This window comes from Tauraco erythrolophus, chromosome Z, assembly GCF_009769465.1.
Source record: "Tauraco erythrolophus isolate bTauEry1 chromosome Z, bTauEry1.pri, whole genome shotgun sequence".
Classification (NCBI taxonomy): domain Eukaryota; kingdom Metazoa; phylum Chordata; class Aves; order Musophagiformes; family Musophagidae; genus Tauraco; species Tauraco erythrolophus.
Genome location: NC_141496.1, coordinates 41,300,504 through 41,325,128, shown reverse-complemented (window position 1 = coordinate 41,325,128; position 24,625 = coordinate 41,300,504). Strand labels below are relative to the sequence as shown.

Genomic DNA, 24,625 nt, shown 5'->3' with positions numbered 1-24,625 from the left:
GTTATAAACTGCTGCGTAAGAAGCCACTTAAGCAGCTGATAAGAAATGCTGATGCAGACAGCATTTGGGGTCTTTCTCCCTGATGTGTCATGTGTGTATTCAGAGCTGAACATTAGGTGTCTCTGTTCACTAAAAATTGGAACCACAGAGACTGACCGACCCCCTCAGAGCTTGTCTGCCATAGTCTGCACAGAGCGAGCGTGGGCCGGACTGGGGGAGCTGAGCTCCTGATCCACGGAGGGGACCTGGACCCTTCCACTGCCAGCTGAGCCAGGAGGAGGCAAGCAGGGCCTCCGTGGTTTTCATGCTCTGGAGGGGGCTGTGCTGAGGCTGCCGTCCTCACTCGCTACAATGAGGTATTGCGCCTTAAATACATGATAAAAACAATCCAAAATCAGCATCTAGATCTGTAGTCTCTCCTCCAGAGCCAAAGAGCAGGACCTGCTTTACGTTTTTTATTACTAGTGCAAAGGGATCCCTGTGTTGTATGGCGTACAGTGGCCAGCCTTCACCAGAGGTAGAAGACAGTGGCTGATTTCATTAATGTCTCTGGTTCAATGCGTAGCTGTACCCAAGCTAAACTAGTATTGCTGTGAGGCCAGGTGACTCAATGCTAGTACATCCAGAGGGCTACCAGGACTCGGTGTCTTTTCTGCTATGGCTTTCATAGACGTGCCGTACGCAAATGTGAAGGCATGCTGTAACTTATAAATCACTGATGAAAGCTTTGATTTGGTTATAGGTCAAACTGAAGATGTATTTACCTAGGCGAGAACTGGAACAGAGCCCTAGAGCTCTTGCTCTACAAAGTATGAGACTGCAGTAAGATAGAAGTGCACTGCTACAATTCACATGCTTGGATTCTCTTAACCCCGCATTCACGTTACCATCTAACTGCTGCTGATCATACTCATTTTTTTTGAACAAGGGTCTTTTGAGCAAAAATAAGAGCAGAAAACACAGAACAATAAAACCTCTGAAACCATTCTCCCTTTTCGTCAGTGTTCTGCATTTATTCAGCGCTAGCAGAACAGTCTTGCAGAGAACTTGCCAGCTGGAGGCCACAGCACTTAACTGTGAGAGGCCAACAGCCCCCATCATCACTACAAAGCAATCTTTCTGGAATGATGTCTGAAGCCATTCCAGAGATACCGTAATAAAATGTACCATGGATTTGTAACCTCAGAAACAATAATTTATTGGAAGTCACAAACTAAAGTAGTAACAGATAAAGTACAAACATTAGAGAACACCAGCTTACACAGGGTGTAATCTATATATAATGGGTGTGCAAGAACCTGCACAGCCAGGTCAGTGCTCTGGACAAGCTACTTAGTGGCACCACTTCTCTGCAAATTAGACAGGGTCATATTTACTGATTTAGAACTGGCTGGATGCCATTGCATTCAATACAACAGGAAAATAGTAAAATAGTCTCATGAGCTACAGTTCTACTGGGCCAAGTTCTGCCTCCGTTTATATGAAATTCATTAATGCAATCAAGAGCGGAATCTATCCTTTAATCTTTCTAAAATTAAAAACTGAATTTAAAGCGCAAGGCCTAATCTTAATTTGATAGAAAGTGCTTGTACGAGATATTCTCGGGCTCAAGCCCAATATTGGCTACATGATCCGAAGTAACTAACCTGTAGAAAAATGATCAACAAAGATGGAGGAATTTAAATCAGTACTACTTGATAATCTTTAGACGTGTCTTCAGAAATCCGTGTTTAACTTTAGTACTTGCTGCCTTTCAGCTCCAAGAACTTTATACATTCCAAAGCAGTGTCTTCAATGGATTTTGATGAGCCAGTAAGATTTGCAGCTAAGTATGGCATAACACCTGATGTCACTTGATTGAAGTAACACACCTGTTTAAACAAAAATAAATGAAACGAAAAAGCCTATGGGCCATTTTTTGCAGAGCCTAGATGACTATCAAAGTCTTTATGGATATGAATAGAAATACGTAGTGCTTCTGACACTGAAAGCAATAATTAAGAAAAGAGCATGCCTTTTTTTACAGTACTTTAGTGATCTCAGCATCCTCACTAATCCCCGGTCCCCCAGCACGTAGGTGAACGTACACAGCAGTGCAGTAAGAAACATGATGTGTACCTTGTTAAATATATGTGCTTTATGGACAAAGCTGTTGCCTGAAAAAAGTATTCGAGACACTAAGAGTAGCTGAATGTTTTTAGAAATATATTTTCTTAAATGAAAAAGTTATAACCCTCCCATGGAAAAGAACAAAAGAGGAACATTGTCATTGATCCAGAGATGGGATTCAGATTGCCTAATTTCTGACATATGAAAGTTACAGTTAAACATTTAATCTGAACTAATTCCTTGCACTTCCTCTGTAGTCCGTGAAGAGATGGACACCACCAGAGACCGGTTTAATGCACATCTTCTGGAGGCCTCTTTTAGGACTGAATGAATGACTCTCTGGAGGTGCCCGGCCATCTCCAGTGCTTAGTTTAGATTTCTTCCCTAACATTCAGATTGGCCAAAGTTGGGTTAGCCAGATTCCACTTTCTGGAATAAAGAATGTCTCAATAACCACACTGATCTCTGGGGAAACTGACTCACTGTTGTATTGCTGCTACTGTTCTAGACTCGAATGAGATTACATGCACATGTAATACCACAGGAAAGGAGACACAGCTGAGGTCTGCAGAGCTACTCACTGTGCAGGAGCTGTTGCTGTCACTGTAGATCTGGAATCCAGCACAAAGGATTTCACTTCTACAGTATTCTGGGGAAGGTGGCATAGACGTGAGGGTAACTGACTTTACAGCTACTGTGTAGGGTTCACTGCAGGGCAAGGGGAAGAATCAAAACATTTCTCAACAAGATACATCTAAATCACTATAAAGTATGCACAGCTACACCAAAGATGTCATTTTCATATGAAGGCAAACAAACTTCTGTATGTTTAAAGACACACGTTAAAAGATTCAGCTCTCTTGAGTCTCGTTAAGGCTTTATCACAGACTCCAGTCAAGAGACTTCTGTGGAAAGCCACAGAACAATCACCCACATACAACACCTTCTTTTCTTTAATTTATCCTGCTCTCTCTGACTCATGTTTAAAGAAAGAGGGCCCAGGAGCAACCCTTCTTAAACGCGTCCTTAGAGTGCGTCCCCAGCAAAGTTAGACATGATTCAGTTCCCAGATGTGGGGAGAAAAATAGCAAGCACAGTACAGAACACTGCCTTTAGAAGGATTGTTCTGTTAACATGAAGAATTACTGAAAATAAGAAAAGAAATTGACAACAAAGAATGATAAGATACACTGAATGGTCCCATTTATCCATGTTACATTATGCAAGAACAAAAGGAAATCTAATGAAAAAATGAATCAATGCATGTTAAACTGATTGTGGGACTTTTTAAACCAAATTCAGCAGCAAAATTTACAGATACAATATATGTCGCACTGAGGTTTCAAGAAAGGCCAAACACTTCCTTGAACAAGAAAATCTCCACAATTACATTAAATGGGATTACAAAGTCACTTAAAACAAACAAACAAACAAACTCCCACTTATGTGGTTCAGCACATCAACAGGCCCTCTGGAATGTGGTTCTTTCCAAAGTGCCTGTTCAGAATTCTAGCCTATTTTCCCTCATGCTGGACCACTCCTGAAGAGTCACTATCAAAGAAGCAATACTCGACTATGCTACAAATCTGTGATTCTCGGAATTTACTTCATGGCACCTTCACCTCTGCAAAGCAAATCTGGTTGTGCAAACTCAGACATCAACATATTGTATTTCAAATCCACTACTAATCTATTTTCTTAGAAAATAAAATATCATCTTTGTCACCCAATGACAGGCCCAGATAAAGGTCAACAGTAATCAAAACTGTGGCTCCACAGTGCTCACAGTTAAACTTGAAACTGCATCCTCACCTTGGCTTACAGGGTTGCCTTTGAGACACAAGAATCACAAAGTCTCTGGGTTTATGGCCAGTCGTGGGTGGAGACGTAACATAATAAATTTTCTCATCTTCATTCACAGCCTGTAGGACCTCACAAGTTCTGAAAATACATTTAACACAGACATGCAGGCCCTGATGTACACGATAGCATGTCTTATGAAGAAGAAAGTACAAACATACATTCCATCCTAACATTAAGCCTATGGTTTTCATGTTTAGGCGGCAAGGAATCGAGAGGAACACAGAGTGAAAAATTGAGGTTTTCTGCAACACCTCATCTGACATCAACTTTCTGTACCGCAGAATTGTTAAAAAGTGCTGCAAGGTCTGCTTGTCTTTTAGACAAGACCAATGTCTTAGAAGCATATCTTTTATGTACTGTCGATTCCAGTTTGGAATGACATTAGCTTGCATGCCATAATAACTTGCTGAGTGACCAAACACTGGCCATCTGACACACCACAGGAAAGGCAGTCAGGAAACATTTGAAAAATTTTATTCAAGGTTGTGTTCCACCCTTTTCAGACGGGGCCACCTGGGTAGGACGCATTCTTTCACTGTCTTGAAAGTACTGATCACTATTTCTGAGTTTTCAGTACCAAAAAAAAAGTGCGAATTTTCCTTTACACTAGTAGTAATTGATTTATTTAATTTCAGCTTCTACTGCCTCAAAAACTAAGCACTGCTAAGGTGGTATTCCATTTTGACCAGTCAATCAGGCTTCATAGTAGTCACAAGAAATCTGAGATTTTGGCTGTAGATACGGAAAATCAACGTAATATCTCTTAAGATTTCATTTGTTAGAAGCCATAAATTAAACAGAGATTGTAAATTTTTTAATATCCCTAAGCTTCCACTTTCACTTTCTGATAAAAATCTTTCGGAATAGAATGACTAACTCTGCTTTAAGAGAATATTCAACGAAACAAATTAATATCATATCATATTGTCTCTAGCCATTATTCTACACCATACAAGGTAAGTAAAAAAACCCACCTTTTACAGCAATTTAAACACTTTTACAGTGACTTCTGAAAGTCACTCAAATTCGGATACACTTTATATTATTTTTCCTAAAATGTGCATTTTGAAGTTCCCCGTTTCTTGATTTCTCACTCTGACTGTGTGATGAAGCTGAGCATCAGTGTCCCAAACAGCAACTATGGAGTCCACAGCTTTACCTCACTGCTTACGAGGAGTATGCACAACATATCGACCCCAAGTTACAGGCAACCTACTCAAATTAACCCTTTCAACAAAAATTTGTCTAGGCATGGAATTCCATTAATTTTAAAAAAGGGTAACCTCTGCCCTAGCTCTCTCTCTTTTGACAGTCCAGGGCAACCATATTTTTAAATCACGCTTAGGAGAAACTAAATTTTATTTTTAAGATAAAAAACCCAATCCATACTTTGACTAATGAATCTTTAATGTCAACTTGTTACAGCAATTTCTTCTTAATTAGGTAGAAAAGTGTCAACATCTCAAAAAAATTTGTATCAGAAAAGGTTAGTTGTCAGTGGATTCAACAGTCTTAAAGAACAGGTAAGGTCTTACAAAAAATGTTTGTCCCATTGTTGGCGGAATGTGAAGTCAGACAACAGGGAGAAAGCTAGATGTGATGGTATCTTCACTTGCATTTCTACTTTGAGTGACAACACATCAACCTCCTCATGAGTCCATATTTTTATCTGAAAAAAATGAATAACATTAAAAATAAAGAATGATTATTATACATATTTTAACACTTATAAATGTTACACATTTAGGTCTTAAGCAGATTTTCTCAGGAGTACATATGAAACTATATCTAGCAGATGAAAGGCCGGTGAGTATTCAGGAACTGTTTTACATTAAAATACAGCACAATGTAAAATCAAATACACTGATAGCATAGTGGCATCACAGTTTTAATTACATTTGGTTAGGGAGAGCTGAATTAGCTTGCAAGGGGAGATGAATGAGCCAGAGGCCAGTATGACCTCTTTCTCACACTAGGTATGTATGGTCTCCACTGCACACACCATGGAAAAATTTGAGTTACTTCAGTGTATTTTACTTCTCTCAGGACCATGTAGATGTCATCACTTTCATAAACAGCAGCAGATAACGCTTAGGAATAAAGATAAAAGCCTCTTCTCAATCTTCCTACAGAAAGTCTGCTCATAGAGGCCTCAGTTCACTGACTCCAAAAGCTAACAGGCCAACCCAAGGACCTCATGCAACTATTTTTGTGAATTTGGCATCAGTGGTCAGTGACAGGACATTGGACTTTTTAAACCTGGACAGGTCAGTACCAGTCCAGAATTTTACCATTTTATTTAGCCTGGCTCTTCAGACAGGTTGAGTTACAGAAACATGGCATAAATATGAGACAGCAAGGAAAGGGAACATACAGTTTATTAGGAAGGAATGGAAGAAACTTTATTAAGATAGGTTTATGTAAAGTATCTAAAGGTGGTAGGGTGGTGGTTACTTAAAGCTTTCCAGAAATTTGAAACTACAGAGTAGAATCCATTGGATGTGACACCTGTAAGCAGCAACAAGCTGGAGTGAGGCCATGCTGGATAAACTGAGTATCCCTGCAGTATGTGTGAGACTTTATCAAAATAAGAGAAACCAAGACACTGCCCTCCCTGCCACCAGGATTTTGGAACATATCCAGCAATCATGCACACTGCAGCTTTGGGGAGCTTACCTAGAGACATCCAAAAGAGACTAGATTTTTTTTTTTTAAAAAGCACTTTCATCAGAGGGATGATTTTGGAAGATACATGGATTACCTCCTTGATCCACCTCTCCAACCAATGCAGTCCAGTAGCTTGTCTTTAATTAGTAATTAGTAGACTTCAACTACTTCCCCTCCCTTTGTCCACGCAAATCAGTCACACATTGGCCTATGCGCCGCCCTTTCCCTAAAATGACTCAACTTTTCTGTTTCCCAAATATCTTTTTTTTTCCTCCCCTATTCTTTACTGTGAAGCAGAGCCCCCAGAGTTAACAATACATTGAAATATTACTCCTAAACATATTTCTGCCACTCTTGTCCCACACTTGCAGTATCTTATCTTGGTTATTTTGGGTCTACATTTAGTCGTAGGCCTGAATCCTAACAGAGAATTCAAAAGGAATAACCTGCACATAACAATGTACACACAATCCTTGCAAAAGAAGGGCTTGGCATCTTCCATAAACCCTGTATAATGGAAGAAGATGAGTAGCAGAGAGTGCTCAGAATTAGTGGACTTTATTCCCAAATTTTAACCTGATATGCTAATATTCTTCTCAAATCCTAGAAAATTTTAACAGATTTTCATTTCCAAGTGATACAAAATTCATGAGCTTCATCATCTCTGTTGCTCTTTTTTGCTATATGAAAAATTATCAATCTTTTGGTTTACAGAGCATTTGTGCAACAACACAGATTTTGTATGTTTTTGCATTTTCACGTTTTGGAGGGGTGTTATGGTTTGAAGTGGGGGGGAAGGTCCGGGTGGCAGAAGCTGCCCATCAGACCGGACTCCCATCCCCCTCGGGGCTTGAGCCAATCGGCGCCTCTGTGAATTGCCCTGTTTACGTCGGACAAAGGAACCGGAAAGGTGTGCCGGTGCCCAGGAGCAAGGAGAGGGGAGGGGGGCACGGCCCCCGCTCCCGGCCGGGCCGGCGGCCTGGGCCGGGCCGGCGGCCTGGGCCGGGCCGGGCCCGCTCCGTCGAGGATGGCGGCGGCGGAGCCGCTTGGGGAACTCGGGGAGAGCCCCGCTGCCGGGGCGCCCACCGGGCCGAGTTCACCCAGACAGGACTGAAATCTAAGAGAAACGGCCACACAGATAAGGGGTCAGTGAAGATGGAACGGAACAGCGTGTGCCGCGGCTGAGTCCCCCTTGCGAGCGGCCCCTTGTAACAGCCCTCGGTGGAGCAAGCAGAGACCCACTCGCAACCAGTGGATGACCCACGTCGGGAAGAGATGCCTGAGCCTGAGACTATTGTGAATCATGGGCACAGGTAGAGACACATTTACGCATTTCACATTTACGCATTTATGCATTTAAAGTCTGTACGGAGACGCATTTAAAGTTTGTTGATGACCCACGCCAGAGCGAGTGGCTACAGCTCCTTAAAAGCCCAGGACTGGTAAAGCCCGCACTTGGGCAAATCCGATGGGGTAAGGATTTGCCCCCCCAGCGGGCAGGATTCACGCTTTCGCCGTGAGTAGGGGATCCGCCGGAGCAAGGGACAATGGTGTAAGGACTCCTTTTCCTTTAAGAGAAGCGGCAGTAACAACTTGGAATGAACTGACCTGCACTCCCCCATTCCCTGCCCCCCTGCGCCTCTGGGGGGAGGAGGTAGAGCCGGAAAGAAGAAGGAAGCAAAGCGGGGGGGAGTGGTGTTGTTTTTAAGACCTGGCCTTGTTTTCTTGTTATTCTCTCAAGTAACCGTTTTTGTGTGCTTTTCTCTTTTGTAGGTAGCTGTTAATAAATAGTTTTGCTTTAAGAAAACAGCCTCTTTTGCCCGGGACCGTGGTTGGTGGGTGCTCCTCTGTTCCTGTCTCGATCCTCAGCTCTTTTATTACATTTTTCTCTCCTCTCCATTTTACTGGACTGGGAGAGCTGCGTGGGTTTGGTTGCTGGATCAGCCTAACCCACGACAAATGGGAAAAAAAAACCCAACATAATCCAGCAAGCATCTTGCTGAAGTAAAGTTTGGGGTAAAACAAAAGGCCTAAAAGCCTTAGAAACCAGCTACAAGATGCACAGATCAATATTCCTCTAAGGCAGAGAAGAGAAATGGTGGTGTTTTGGGAGTCTTCTAGACTTGAAAATCACAAAACAAAGTAGGAGGTGCAGCTGTTAAAACATCTCTCTGCTAAGTGAACATTGGCAAGGCTAGATTATTCCTACAGGCCTTCAAATCTTGTGGCTCTATGTCACATTCTAGTGCCAGGGAAATGGGAACAAATCCCCTGCATACAGAGAGGCACACACTGCTTTGCAAAACCTACTAGAATATTTCATGCCAAAATAACAGTTCAGTCTAACGTCTTTGACAGTCTGCTTTCCCATAGTATGACTGCCTTCAGGCATAGCACTGATCCTACTACCTGGTTCCTACTATTTGTTCTTTCAGCCTCTCCCCAAGAAACCATTTCATAGAAGAGATGGGTTTGAGTGGAGATGCTGCTATGTGTGTCCATCAAAGAAGGCTAAGTAGTTGTTCTGTGCCTATGCTTCTGTATACCCTAAATACAGGATCAAGACTCATGTACCACATGAGTGCAGAGAACAGACCAGTGTGATGTGTGTTTGGTGGCCTGCAGTGCTTAAGGAAAGATGATGTAATGTTCAAGCTAGATACAGTTTCCTAAGGGATGCTCCTTTGTGCTCACATTCGCAAAAGTGAAAAAAGGGAACATGATACAGTGACAAGTGAGCCAAATTAAATTTGCCAAGATGGTAAGTTTCATTACCTGGAGCTGGCAGAAAGCTTTCCTTGGAGCTGCATCTATACCAGCATTAGGGACCCGAGCACACATCTAAATTTGGAGGAGTTGTACAGGTGAAGTCCAAGATAGGTTTCATTCTGATTTTCTTTGCCAAAGAGCAAGTCTAATCCAACTAGCGGGTTAATTTAGAGGTAAGTATACAGTCAAATATGGGAACAGGTGTACCTGCTACCTACTGCTGACATCCACACTTTGTCAGCAGTCTACCTGGTGTCTGCAAATAGATGCTAAATAGGATAGAAGAATTCCTTATGGAATAAATGGTATACAACAATCAAAGTGGCCTACATAAGTATGGTTTGCTATCATTGTCCACTGCATACATCCTTCCCGAAAAAAAAAGGTAGTGCGCTACTTTGGATCATTGCCCCTTCTTTAACGAATATCTAATGATTGACAATGCCAGATTATGCAGGAATGTCCAGAACAATGGAGATGGATGGCTACTCTCCATCCATTGACAGCATCAGTGTGATTGGCATCCTACATCCTGCCTGAGATTTTGCTGGATTTAAGATGCCTACTTAGATTAGATGAAAGAACAGCTAGAAAAGCTACTCAAGATTTTCCACCAGGTAAGACCTAAGTGGCTTAGAGGCAGATCTTACTATAAATACTATTTTAAGATACCCAAAAAGGGGAGAGAATGCCAGACTCTGATAATTTTAGAGGGTACCTGGTGGCTTCCTGAGATAGGTAAGTAACATCATGTGTTTAAAATGCCATCCAGAATGTGCATAGGTTTTGGTTTTTGTATGAAGTAATTTCTTCACAATGTCTGGTGCTGGTTCTATTACAGGTTTCAAGCATTTAGGGTTAAGAAAGAAAGTGAGATTGTGGCAGTCTCAGCAGATGCAGAAAGGAAGTTTCACACGGATAATAATACAGTCTTAGCAGAGGCTTGAAAATAACAATATTTCAGTCTGATTGTTCGACCTTGCTTTTTCCAGCATGAGTGCAGTCTGTCATTTAATTGACAGAAAAGTGTTTTCTGAAAGTTATTAACCACTGGAACAACCTACACATGGAACTGGCAGATTTGCCATCACTGGAATTCCTTATGATTTATATATGCTCTTACTCAAGTAGCTTACTGACAAGACGCTTCACCTAACTATATCAGCACGTGAATTTTCCGAGTCTGTGACACGCAGGAGGTCAGACTAAAAGATTGTAACAGTCTTTTCTTGTCCCAAAACGTCTCCAAATCTACACATTCTTAAAGAAATCTGCCAGTCACTAACCATATTTCAGAAAACAAACCTTAACAGATGTCTCTCAATAGTCTGGAAAACATGCACTGCGGCTAGGTAAAAGTTGAGTTTTCCCAGCTAATTTATCTTGCTACTGGTTTTCTTAATGGCATCTTCATATCTTAAAACTGGCTTACACAAGATTCCTTGCTGATTTTGAGCTTATAACACTGATTGCTGAACAGAGAGGTGCTTTGCTTTCAGGCTTTTGTAATTTTTTAATAGAAAAAGGGCAGAAAGAAAGATATCCAAAAGGAAAAATATGCACAGAAAAAGAGTCAAGCAGTCTCCTGAGAAGACAGAGACTGAAAAATATGGTATATAAATTGCTGCCACCTGCCAACTGGCAGTGCCATGTGGCACTATCACAAGATAATGCCTGCTACTGAAACATCTCCCATGATGCAAAGCTGGTAAAGGCAGTATATTACAAACTGCTGCACACATTTTCCGTATCGCAGTGACATCAGAAGCCCCATAGATCATCAAGAGCACTGCCTAAACAAAGATGTCAAAGTTTGGTGTTTCACTGCAATCAAACAAATTGGCAAAACCACAGAAGCACATCAGTTGTGGCGAAGAAAACGCCTCACACAAATGAGATGTGTGTTTATGTTTTTACACTCTCCTGTGTGTTGCTCAACAAGCACAACTGATCAGCTGCTGGCAAGCCTGCCCTTCTGGGACCCCAGGTCCAATGTTCAGCAGCCATTCAGGCCATCTTAGAAGAACTCCATGGCACTTCCAGGTTGCACAGCACTCTGGACAATCAGAGGTTGCTCTGAAACATTTCAGGGAAACTCTGGGCGTCCTGGTTTTTAACTCCAGCCACAATAAAAGCAAACAGTGCCAAGCCAATGTATTTATTTACAAATGTAAAGCATTGCTCTTCTCCACTCACCTCTTACAGTGAAACTAAGTAGCTATGTAGCTATGCCACAAGTATGTACTTACATCATCCAGTGTACTGGTTATCTCCCATCCTGACTTTGCGGCTAGGTGTGTCAGTGCAGCTATATTGCTGTAACTCACATATGCCTGAAACGTAAGATACATTTCTGAAAATGAAGGGGTAAAGGTACATTTCACTAAACACTGCAGAAATGAGATGCTCTTTTTCTATCATTACCCCTCAATTGCAAATAAATGTGTGTTTTCCCATAATTGTTTTCCTTCCAGAAAACACAGTCCAGTGGTTTCTGAATTAAATACTTTCAATAGCTAGATTATGTGCTCACATGACTGTTGGCAAAACAACACTAATTAAACAACAACAAAATACTACTTTGGGCTTCTCTGCTCGTAACACAGTGCAGAAAAACTGTGACCACCAGAGAGATAACACAGGTAACCTCTCAGACCATTAAATTAATGGTTCTGTCCATCTTTCTCCTAAGTAATTAATATCTATTAGAAAATTAACCTCTTCATTGCATCAAGCTGTGGTCTATCTTCGCAATTGCTTTACACAGCAGGCTCAGAGCAGAGAAAGTCCAAAAACATCCATTATTTATGCTTGACTACAGTGGATGGAGTTCTCATTTAAGCACTGTACCAAGAAAATACAGCTACAGAGTCTTAATGACAGGTTTTAGTTTAATATTGACTAAATCTAAGTAAGTCATTTTTATCATTGCATGCATATTTATATTTCTTGTTTTGCAGAAAAAAAAATGCTGCTTCAAACAGTGGAGATGCCGCTGTTAACAGCAAATCACTTCCTGCATTACAATTCTCAACTACTTTTTTTCTACGTAATGGAAAAAGACCTGGTAAAATTTCTGAGAGCCACTGAGATCTTAAATGGAATGAAAATTTAAGCTCAAATACTCAACACTGAAACCACATTTGGGGTGTGTATAAATTCACCTAAATTCAGGTTCATCACTATTCATTTCCTGACACAGGCACTTCTTATGGCCTAGCATGTCCAAGCCAGAAACACGTACCACTTGATGCAGAGTATCTAGGAACAAACATGTTTTCACCTCTGTTTCCCACAGAAACAAAGTTTATGCTATTTCACTGTTCATCAGTGTGTTGGTATTGCCATGCCTCTTCCCCTACTTTTAGCATTTACTAAATGGCCTCCCTCCAATAATTTTTGAGAAAGTCTGTGGCTGGATAAAGGGGAAAAAAAACCCCACCCAACTAGTTCTTCTATAGGAGAACGCAGCTTTTTAAAAGCAGGGACATTGGGATATAAACCTGGAGGAGACCTCATAGCTCATCTGCTTAAGGGACTACTTGTTAAAAGATTCTATCTTAAAGACATTTTTTATGTTTTGTATGAAACTCACTCTTAAATCAATAGCGAAGCATCTATTCTCTTTTTTCAGAAGAAAACAAAGTTCATCTTATTGCACATTTATCTATTCTACTACCATTACTATCATAACACTTAAGTACAGAAGGTCCACTTTGGAAACTAATATGGCTTGTACAACTGTTTTACACACCCAAAAAGTGTAAAAATACACCATTTTATGCAGGCAGACAATAGGACACAATCTACAGGTTACCTGGTTGCTTCTCTCCCAGGGATCAGAAGGTTTGTTTTCTTTAGCAGACAGCATGCATTTTCTAAAATGAAGTTCAAAAGAAAAATAATAGCATGAATTGGTTTTTTACACTTTCTTCTATATATGTTAGAAACAATCACTTCTATAGGGTTAAAGTCTTCTAAATGCTTTACAGATATTTTATCAATATTCGGTTGCAAGACAGGTTTGCAATAACTCATTTTTCTTCCCAAGACAGGGAAACAACCTAGAGAGCAAAGTATGTTTGAGATGAGTAGTCTCTAGTAATTTCAATGCAACTCAGGCAAAATTGTTCGGAAAGTTAAGAAACGTAACAGTTATGTTTGAGGACACTTTAACCACTTAACACGATTGCTTTTTAGAGGATATGTTAGAAAATTAAGTTTTCAACATCAAGTTCTCCTTGTAACCCAACTATACCTGGCTAGTCGAATTCTCCTTCGGATAATAGCTCCATGGTATCGCCTTATACCATCCTTTATAAAAAGTAAACCAGACAGTATCAAATCTGATTATTTTAGGACACAGTCTAAAAAAAGACAATTAAACCTACTTCTCACAGATGGACGAATACCAGAGACGTATTACAAATAAATAAAGAATTGTACTCTGTACATTGGATTTTCCCCAGATTAACCTGAGTCAGTGGTTTACTTTTGACTTGACGATACTCCCTTAAGTTTGCAAAAACAATCCAATAAAAAGTTGTATCACAGTAGCACACTCCTAGCACTTTTTGGCCCTGAACCAGCGGCAGCTGGGCAGTGCACCACACACATTCTAGTCTTTCTAAATGTGCTACCCATCAAGTAAACTGTTGATCCAATTCACCATCATCTGATGTTCAAAGCACAAAGGAAGCATGGAAGAATTCCTATTTTAGCACATGTGGATCTAAGACACAGAGCAAGCACTGCGCAAACAGATATGATCCACCTTTCAAGGTGGCAGGTCTTTCACTTCCCTTATTAATATTCTGCCAAGGTGGTGGTTTTTTTTGAAGCGCAGAAGTGACCCAAGAGCATACAGCACACAAAACTTCATTAAAGGCCAACAGGACTTGTTATCTTAAAGGATCTGTCACTTTGGAAAAAGCTTCTTTTTCTCTGCTTTTAAGAGATGGCATGTAGCTTCTGGAATACGAAGAATTTCCAGATTAGTGCATTTCAGCCTTCTTTAAATGCAGGACTACATAATATTTTTTGAAGGCACCTCTTGCCTGTTTTGTAGAGCACTGCCACACCAGCTGTCACGTTCAGTGAAATGACTGCTGAAAGTTTAAACTATCTTGAACATATACTAGTTTTCCTAGATTTGTTTGCTTTACGCTGAAGGAATAGGTGTACATGTTCTTATCTTGATGCTTAGCTTGTGGATGCCCCTCTAAGCAGGTCTTTAAGAGAGGCACTCTTTTTCTGACAGAAGCTACTGTGGCTTGGTATTTTTTGGTTGTTTTTTTTTGAGGGAAAGTCAGTTCTCCCTCTTTGAACAGCTTGTAATGGGGAGTAGCGAACCTTACTGCCTCACCTAATCCATAGAACACCTTGATTTATTTGCCCAGTTGCCATACAATAAAATATAATTTTACTTATATTAATTATAATAGTTTAATTTCTATGCTGGCTCTCTAAAAAAATCTCATAATTGGAGCAGTAAAGTTAATGATAGGTAAAATCACAGCAAATAATTCAACAATAGTGTTCAAACTGCTCCAAGAGCTTCATGAACCACTTTCAGGGAAACACATGCTGAGATGTCCATGTCAAAGGAACTGGAAAGCCCACCCATGTAATGGGATTTCATTCCTATAAACTTCTTTATTAACTCTATTTCTCATCTTCATTAAGGGTTTATAAAAATAACTTTACTCACTGAACACTTAGGAGTGTCATCTACAGTCACTGGAGATTGCACAAGACAGATATGGACAGCTGCAAAAGTCTGCAAAAAGCAGATTCTTCTTCCCTGTCCATCAATTAACTACAGAATTTCTAATGATGACGACCCTCCACTACACCTGTCAGTTTTGGATGACTGAAGTTAACAACAACAAATCTCTCAAAGGCAAACATTTCATTTAGAGGCTTTTCCTTTTCCAAGAGCTTTCATTTCAGAGCACAGCCCTGTTTAGTCCTTGCTTCCTGTTTAGTCCTTGCTTCCTTGGCAAGGTTATAGTGGCTGGCTGTGCGACATGCAGTGTGCTGTATGGATCACATAATCTCATATATGCATTCATCCTACTCCTGAGGATGAGAGCTGACCTTTGTAGTAGGTTTGATTCTGGGGAAGGTGACCAACTGTCCTTTATCATTTACAGTGTTGAAAATGAGAAATGCACTATTAATATGCCGTGCTTGGTCCTTGATCCATTCTTCACAGTTGTAAGCCTCAACACGGACACCAACCTCCACACTGAAATAAAAGTTTAAATTAATTATTGAACTACTACAAGTGAAGCAGAAGCAGCCCTGAGACATACTAAAAAGGGCTGCTGCACACCTTCCTCTGTGCAGGAAGCTTGACTCAAATACCCTCTGTGTCATACAAAATAAATTACTCAGTCTGGACAGACACATTTTAGAAATAAAATAAAAGGTTGCACTAGATAAATAGCATTAATAAAGAGAGCGAAAATGAGCTCTGTAGCAAAATATGAACCCCAGCAAGCATACTGTGACAACAGACAGTGAAAGCGAACAGGACTGTATTGATTTGACATTCAACGGAAGCATAGTATGAAGGTAACTCATACCCTGCTAGCACTCTGTGGAAACCAAGTACACCCACAAAGAAAACAGCCATAGAACAGCAATGCCAGGATAACATTTGTCCTGTGTACAAAATCTAGAGGAGGAATTACTTTAGCATCTGCCTTCTTGTGGCTTGTCTAGCTACACCTCTTGCAACTTCTGAACATGTCCTCCCTCTGGCACAGGGCTCCACCTAAGTTGTGTCACACCACTGGCACAACCAGAGGGTCTGTTGACCCAAAGTGCCCTTCCTGTAGATGTGGAAATAGCCCAGCAGCAAGGTGCTATCGCTTTGCCACAGGTCAGAGGAGAGTCATTCTCTGTGAGGCAAACACAACAGTAGCTCTAAAACTGCAGAGGAGATAGCGCATGCATGGGAGAGAGAAAGAGAGAGTAACCATCAGCAGGAAGGACCTGTGCCAGATCGGTCAACAGTCACACCACTAAATTCCAGGAGCAGGTGTGTTCAGTGTGCCAAAATCTGTTTCACACTTACAGCAACCATACACTCAAAGAAAGATAAAATTTCAGCATAGGCTGTAGCCATTTATTCCAAACTGCAACTGGGAAAGCCTCAGCCCTGCGTACACCCAAACCAACACTGGGAAGAAATAAACAAAACAAAGCATGAATTTTGCCAGTAACCAGCAACAAATAGAACCCAGATCTGTCAACAGATGCCAAGACAGGAAGATCCTAGCAGCAAGCTGGCCCCTTCTGAAGAATCAAAGCTGTGGGACCAACTCATGCCTTGAAAATCCCTGAATTTCAGAGTGATATTTATGTTCTGAGTTTGCAGGATTGGGATTTGGTTACAAACGACCTTTAAATTGAGAGTGAAAGTCAGAGAATAAATTTTTGAAAAGTTTCGCTGAGAAAAGTAAAGAAAAGCACATATAGACACAGATATGGATTAGGTACAGATATATCCCTCAAAGCTCCAGCTGAAAAATAATTCTTTCAATAATGCAAATCCTACTGATGGCTGAAACCTGAAATATGCAGTTAGGCTGGTGCTGGAGAAGCCAAGGAAGACAAGGAGATGAGGAGCTTTACCTATTCTGAAATGTATTGTTCACAATTGCATTGAAGACAAGGCGGTCACCAACAACGGACGGTCCCCAGAATTTAAACATATTGACTGATTTCAGGGTGGGATATGAACGACAAAGGCGGCTGAAAAAGAAAGCAAGAGAGACAGAGCAAAACATACAGTTGTGTTAAAGACCCTCCTTTGCTAGGTTTGAAGTGGGTAGTGATTAGAGCAACAAGGTTTGCACAACCTAGAAGATAAGGATATTACACTAATTTATTCCATAACCCACTGAAATACAGTTAACATGTTCAGCTACAAGAGCATATAATTCGAGCTTCAAACATAATAATACCACTTATGTCATGCTGTTTCATTTTCAACACACTTTACAAACACCAACTAATTAATTCTCACTGCTTGATATTACCTTCTTTTGGAGCCAGACCATGAATCCCTTACCTACAGAGTAACCACTTACTTCACAGAGTTTCATTAATTTCTATATGACTGCATGGGGAGTAGGATATTGCTCAGTATCTACAAATGCCAGATTATAAAGCCTTTAAACAATTAAAAGAAACCTGAGCAGAAAGGTTGAGCACCAGAAAGAGTGTTCAAGCAAAGAAATGTCAATCTATCTATTTTTAATACTTACACTTTTTTGCTTGTTTGTCAGATGTTTTCTGCTAATGTTATATGAAATAAGAATAAAAAACTACTCAGATAACTGCCAAATACATAGTTGGTTTTAGTTTGTTTGTTTGTTTGTTTTTAATTTGGTCTGGTTTACTAAATTATGTGGAGTTTGCTACTGGTGCTCAGCTGGGAAACTCATCTTTGCAATACAAAGGGATGGAAAGATGTTGAACTGATCACTCATCAAAACTGTTGGCTAAGTTTCAAAAGCTGAAGGCACAACAGCGTGTTACAAACACACAGGTCTTACTAATTCTGTTCCCTTTGTCTTTCCAATTGCATAGTGCATCCACTCACCTGTTTTTTCTTATTTCAGACCTGATCTTGTATTGTGTTCAATCACATGTAGTTGGGTTCAGCTGGACTGTCCTACTGGATCTCTTCGAATGGCTTGTGAAACAGGCTGCAGCCACTCTGGTAAAATTTTGCTCTCTAGTACAGAATATTGTCTGTTCCAGATGACTACCCTTTCCACGAGCATACTAGCAAAGCTGCTCTTTCGACCGGTATAGTGGACAAACAGACATACACCTGATCCAACCCAGCTACACTGCTAAAGGAAAAGTTTTGCAATACTGTGCCATCTACACTAGGGAGTTCCAACAACGCACCACTTCTCTGACCTTCACAGACATTCCAGAAAAAAATCTGCAGTATGGATACAGCTTAAGGCTTCGTGGAATTGGGATCTAGTCTGCAAGCCCTCTGAAGTGGGCAAAAGTTGGGTTTCTTCAGCAGTTGTAAAAGTAGCCAAAGCCCCACTCTTTACTGGGATGTCTGTGCATCATATGAATAGAGAGCAATATACAATAATGCAATTTATTTTTAGACATTGAAAAAACACACTCTGTTCTCATGCGTGTGTGCAAAACTCCTCAGTAAGAATCCCATATGCAGATTTGAGAATAGATTTTTCATTGTGCAGTTTTTAAACTTGAAAATACGACTGTCTTGTGTTCCTAGCTTTTAACTCAACTGCACTCTGCAAACTAATGTACCAGTATTGTTAAACGCATGCAATTATCTGTAGCTAATTAATTGACTGGTACATCTTTTTAATAGACTAATACATTCAAATGACTTTGTAATTTCATTAAGAATAATTTCCTCTTCTGATTTAAAATGCTAAATAGTGATCTGATCTACAATGTTCACTATAAAGATGCAAACGCAATATTATTGAAAATAAGAGAGGAACAAAACAGAAATTTGGCCTAAATATTCCATTTTTTTGTGGAAAACTACCCCCTGAATGCTTTTATGCAAGTGTAAGCAATAACAAGCTAATGATCCAGTTCAAACTAATATTACTAATACACAAATGGCTTTATTACTATCTGCAAGATTTTCATTTATGTCCAGCCAAAAAAGTCGGGGCGGCGGAGAGAGGGGAAAAGGAGGGTTAGTAACCTTTAAGATGCTCTTAGAAACTTAGTTGTCAAGAGTTAGCCCTCCTTTTCTGTTCCTCCATCAGAGCTTGTGGCCATAGCAACTCTTAACTGGTACCTTCAAAGGTCAGGCCTAATTGTGAGTGGCCTCACAAAACGTTTGTAGCAAGACTAGCTTTTTCTCAAGCATAAACTACAAAATCTCTGCTTTCAACAAGCCTTGTCACCAGCTATTATTCCTGAAATTTTCAATGTGACAGATCATGTTTGACATTCATTATTTCAAAGAAAATTTTCTCAGTACTTGGTTTGGTGCCGTTTTCCTTCTCTTTTTAAATCTAAATGTGACTCTCCCTAGGTAAAATTTATCAAATGAAAACAAATATTTTGGGTCACATTATTACACAAATCTGAAACAGTCCCTTTGAAGCCAATGAAATTACACACTGGAGTAAGGCCAGGGCATTCTAATGTTACTAAAGCAAGTTGTTTACCCAACCGCTACAGAAAATCTGTTGTTATCAGTACAACTACTGGCTACAAATCAAAACTATATGAATAATGAATGGAGAAGTCATTTAATTATTAAAGTTAAAAAGCGAAAACATATCTAACATCCCTGCAGTGAATTAGGTCACTTGGTATGCACAGAGAATTCCAACTGAAACGCAAGCATTGCTTACAAAGAAGCTTTGTAGTGTGTCCAAGAACAAGAAGGGAAAAAAATAACCATTTGATTTCAGGGGAAGAGAAATTAAATGATTTTATGCCTGGGATATACTGACAAGCAATACTAGGCAGTGTCAGTGCACTTGTTACCTGAAGATGTCAGTGTCTTTTAAACTGCTAAAAGATTACAACCCATAGGATGTGGTAGTCAGAGAGACTGAAAGGCTAAGTGACTTGCTGAAGGTTATGCATCCATTCCGTGTGCACCCCAAAAAACCACAACCTGTTTCTTCTGATTCTTCTTCTCTGAATTATTCTTTCTTCTGGCATAAGGATCTGCAGACTAACATTTAGAAGGCTGCTCATTTTTGGATATCAGTTGACACAGGGTCAGTATCAGTTTTATCCTGACTTAAAAACTAACTCTGGTTTTAAAACACTGCATCAACCACAAGGAGGACCAGTTTCTGTTCCTTCTTCCAATGCTGACTTTCTGCAGAGATTCTCAGGAGGATAACATAGCCTCTTTTGCCTTAGGATCTGCATGTGTAACACAAGAAGTATAATATTTGACTCTCGCAGTGGTGTGGCATGTTGTGGGAACTGTACCACATAAATAGTTCAAAGGCCTCCTGCAATCTGAGGAGGAAGTCACAAAAGTTCGGGTCTGTATTGTTCATAAAATAAATCCCTGTGAAACCCTTCACATTAAAATCACATCCATTTAGAACCATATGCAAAGACTATGATGTAGAAAAGTACCTTGCTGAAATGCTTGCCACTGTCTCCATCCAAGCCATGATCTGGCCACCAAAAGTGTTTCCATGATGGTTTGCATGAGGAGGCTGGACAAGCTCAATACTCTGTACATGAGTAAGGTCAGTTGAAACTGCATCTTCCTCTTCAAAAGTATCTGAAACATGGCAGCAATGTATTAATGAATTATTTCAGCCAGTAACTCTGATAGCCAAGACAAAAATACCCCCAGTTAGTGAAGCATACAATTTGCTTCAGATACAATAAAAAGAAGGAAAAAAAGACAGACACAGACAACCTCTGTTCTTTGCAAGGGAAGCAAGAGGCTGAAGATTTGCTCTGTTCTTCTAAGAGACATAAGAGACAGGGGAAGGTGCACCCCGCAGTCTATCACAGCACCGTGATCCTTCCCAGCCTTCACTATATCCTTCAAAGAAGCTGTGTCAGAAGCAGTTACTGTGAAAGCTGGCTAGTTGTGAAGGCAGGCAGCCAACCGCCTCAGCATGTGCTAGTGATTATTCATGGCTGCAGTGCACGATCTCTAACTGATGCTGTCAGAGCAGTACATCACTTATTCAAATGTGTTTCATATTTGACTTTGACCACCATGTATGATGGGCATCTGTGCAAATGTGTCTAATTAAGCTTAGAGGATGACATCGCTATTTCATAACCTGCTACAGATCTTGTGATTACCAGAGACAATATAGAACACACCAAAGAGAGAAATATGGATCTGAATCAGTAACCACCTTCCATTATTTGAGCATTTCCAATTCCACTTTCAAATGTTTAGCCATACATCCTCACTCTAATCTTTGTTTTTTTTCAGTTCTATTTTGCAAAAACATACTTAGGCATGACATTTATGTCGGTCAGTTTAAAAGCGCGTATCTGTGCTAGAAGATACTTGGCCTGAACTGCACTTTTGACTTTTGCCATAATTAACTAACTTTATGAGTATATAAATGTGTGGACACATTTGACTAACTTGAACTTTGGACCTACTTAAGCTGTTGCATGAGATCCACTCAGAAGACAAACTTCACTTTCTGGATATGATTTATACCTGCTTTGCTACCTGGCAGCCTTTACATGCAGTATTTTCCTCTCTCTTTCCCCTACTTGGCTTGTTCTGTATCCTTAAGAAGGTGACTTAATGCTAACAATGATAAGATCCTTTGAGGAAGTTTCCAGGCAAGGCAGTGGAAACCAAAATCATCAACCTCTGATTTGTCTTTCATGGTGTTAAGCTGTCTCCTATGAGACAGTTACCATGAAGCCAAATAACTCGTTTGCTTGCAGCAAACAAGTCTCTTCAGTTCTACACAGTCTTATTAAATTGCTAAGACAAGAATTTATATTTTCAACAGGTTTCATCTTTCCTCAGTAAAACCACACAATGTCTGTTGTTCATACACGGAGTTCATACAGCTCAGATTTTCCAAATACCAGCATATTTCTTAACTGTTGTGAACAATTTCTTTTGCAGGGAAACACAGCAACTTTGAGCACAACTGTCTTTAAGAATAGAGATGACTATAAGAAATAAAGACAAACTTGTTTCCTGGCTCAATTTTTCTGTTTTGGTCATAAGGAGCTTAAAATAATTTTTAACCTGTTTTAACCTCCATATAACGAAGTTTTTTCTGCTTGTTGGGAATGATCTCATGGCATAAACATTGTTGTGTGTGCTTTCTTGCAAAGACACAGCCATAAGCCTGAGTGAATTTTACCCCTCTATTTATATTACAACTAGTGTCATAGGACTTCATTACTACGTTGCAAAGTTCCGTGTGAACTCTTAAACTTTACACATATAACCCACATGAAGATCTGTATTTCACATCTATTTAATGCGCGCTTGGCCTTCAATTCTGCATTTTTAAATCTGGAATTTCTGAAAGACGGAGAAAAATCACTCTATTAGAATAACTGTCTTACAAATCCTCACAAATCTGGCACGCGCTTTTCTAGAAGATACCACAACGTCAAGGAGCAATATTCAGATGTTTTGTCCGTTTTTTTCCTCCCTTCCAGCTGCCCATAAGCAATTTTTTCTGTCTTCTGTGCTGACCACAGTAATCACCTTCCTTATTACTCTCCTGCATTAGGTTCTGAAAGACCTGTTCATAGTCCAGTCGGATTCTTCTTCTCTCAATAGCCAGGGTGTGCTCCAGGTGGTCTTCTGTAGACAGAAGCTTTACAGGTTCTAATTCAATCTATGCAAACATAAAAAGGAAAAAAAAAAAGTTTCTGAATGCCATAATTATAACAAAGTGCACTTTGAACTTAAAATGGCATCAGCATTTTCTACAACCTTTTGCTATCTACTGTCCAAGATGACAAGTTGTATTAATACAAACAAGCACAGAGTTAAAGTTCAAGAGATTCTGCATTATCTTTTCAGAAACATTTGTTAAAACTCAATGACAAAGTGCTTTTAGCTTTCAAATGAATTCATGAGAACACACAGTTTAAGACAGTTCTTATTAAAAAAAAAAAAGAAAATAAAAAAAGAACTTAATATGAAGGTTTGAGTATTGAATTTTTGTATCAGAAAAATGATCCAGTTGCATTGATCAGTGTTGCAGTTTACAGGAAAGTGTACTCCAGAGTCTGCTCCCTCTTTCACAATTCACTCCATACTCACATGACCTACTCCATCTATCTGAGGACATATATTTTCAAAGAAGCGCTGGTTTTCTGAGTTGAAGGAGAAACACAAGAACACTCAGCACATGGTGCAGCTTCAGACTCTATACATTTAGGCCCAAAATGTTACTCGTGCCCAGACACACTCCCTTCTCTTGTCAAGATCAGTCCTTCCTCTCCCTTAAGAGCTAATTCCCATGTATGTCAGTTCAATTACAAACCGAATCCAAATCTGTACTGGCTTAAGAAAATTATTACACTTAGATAAATACTGCAGAAATGCCACTGAACAGTCACTTGTGCGTTGTCTACAAGGTCTAGCCTCAGAAACCTTAAAATAATGCACAAGCACTGCAACACAGACAAATTCAACATTTTGTGTCCTGCAGTGGTGCTGTTAAATGTTTCTCAGTCTTTGAATCTTCACTCAAACCTCTTCCAGTTTCCTTGCCTCCTTTCTGGCCCTCCTCAAGAGCTTCCTAGCTTTTTCCAGATGGCCCAGCTAAAAGATTAAGATGGTGAGTGCATATTGTTGCTCTCTGTACAACTTTAGCAACAGCTGTTCAGAAAAGTGGATTTGAAAAAATGTTCTTTAATTTCTCCAAGACTTTAATTTGTGATGGAATTAGAACTGAAGTCTCAAACTTCCTCTGGGGCATTCCTGTCTTAAGCCTAATCTTAGTTAATCATCACCAATTTAATCCTGAACCTCCCTGGAAATTTGGACAAAAGGTAGATGGGTTGACGTCATGGATATGACATCAAACCAATAATAAACAATCCTTACTTTATAATATTATACTTTCAGGTTAACTAATTTAGCCATTAACCTTTCAGAGACAAGCTGGCCTTTAGTTTTGGTAAAACTGTTCTAATCTGTTTCTTCTGCAAACTGTAATACATCGTTGCAGAAAAGAAAGAAGAAGTGATTGGATATATTAATAGCTCATGGGATGACTGCTCTCTGCCAATCTGCAGTCAATGTTAAAAAGGCAGATGCACTGTCATACCACATTCAATGAGACAGGAAATTCAGCTATACCATTATAGTCACTCATGTTCAAGAAAGTAGAATACTACATACAAAGGGAGTTTATTAAAAGGATCTGAGAAATATTTGGCGTTTCTCATACGAAAACTTTAAAAGAACAGTGCCTGTTTCACACAGCAATGTGAAGGCCAAACAGTACCGTGACTGATGTCTGAACACCTCCAGGGAGCCAAACACTGGGGAGAAGAAACAACTTTGGCATGAAAACTAATTAACATAAATGGCAAAGAATTAATTTAGATGGGAAGCTAGCTTAAAAATAATGTCGTCTATCTGAATAGTGATGTCTGAACAACCTCCTCAAAAGAGGAGTGAAGGATAAAGAAACCCTACCCCTGACACCCTTGCAGGTTTCAAGACATGTATAGATCAGTCTCT

At 39.9% G+C, this 24,625-nt stretch overlaps 1 protein-coding gene across 1 annotated transcript in view; it reads right to left on the bottom strand.

Moving 5' to 3' along the window:
• Nucleotides 1-1,736: 1,736 nt before the first annotated feature.
• ACOT12 (acyl-CoA thioesterase 12) overlaps nucleotides 1,737-24,625 on the bottom strand; it is a 31,484-nt gene continuing 8,595 nt past the window's right edge. Inside the window, exons 5-15 of the mRNA XM_086629847.1 lie at nucleotides 22,631-22,763; nucleotides 20,548-20,698; nucleotides 17,053-17,172; nucleotides 15,508-15,658; nucleotides 13,667-13,722; nucleotides 13,226-13,286; nucleotides 11,658-11,741; nucleotides 5,508-5,641; nucleotides 3,922-4,050; nucleotides 2,691-2,817; nucleotides 1,737-1,871 (exon numbers count right to left, since the gene is read on the bottom strand). Coding sequence (XP_086485973.1) covers nucleotides 1,737-1,871; nucleotides 2,691-2,817; nucleotides 3,922-4,050; nucleotides 5,508-5,641; nucleotides 11,658-11,741; nucleotides 13,226-13,286; nucleotides 13,667-13,722; nucleotides 15,508-15,658; nucleotides 17,053-17,172; nucleotides 20,548-20,698; nucleotides 22,631-22,763 — 1,281 coding nt within the window. The remainder of the gene's footprint in view (nucleotides 1,872-2,690; nucleotides 2,818-3,921; nucleotides 4,051-5,507; nucleotides 5,642-11,657; nucleotides 11,742-13,225; nucleotides 13,287-13,666; nucleotides 13,723-15,507; nucleotides 15,659-17,052; nucleotides 17,173-20,547; nucleotides 20,699-22,630; nucleotides 22,764-24,625) is intronic.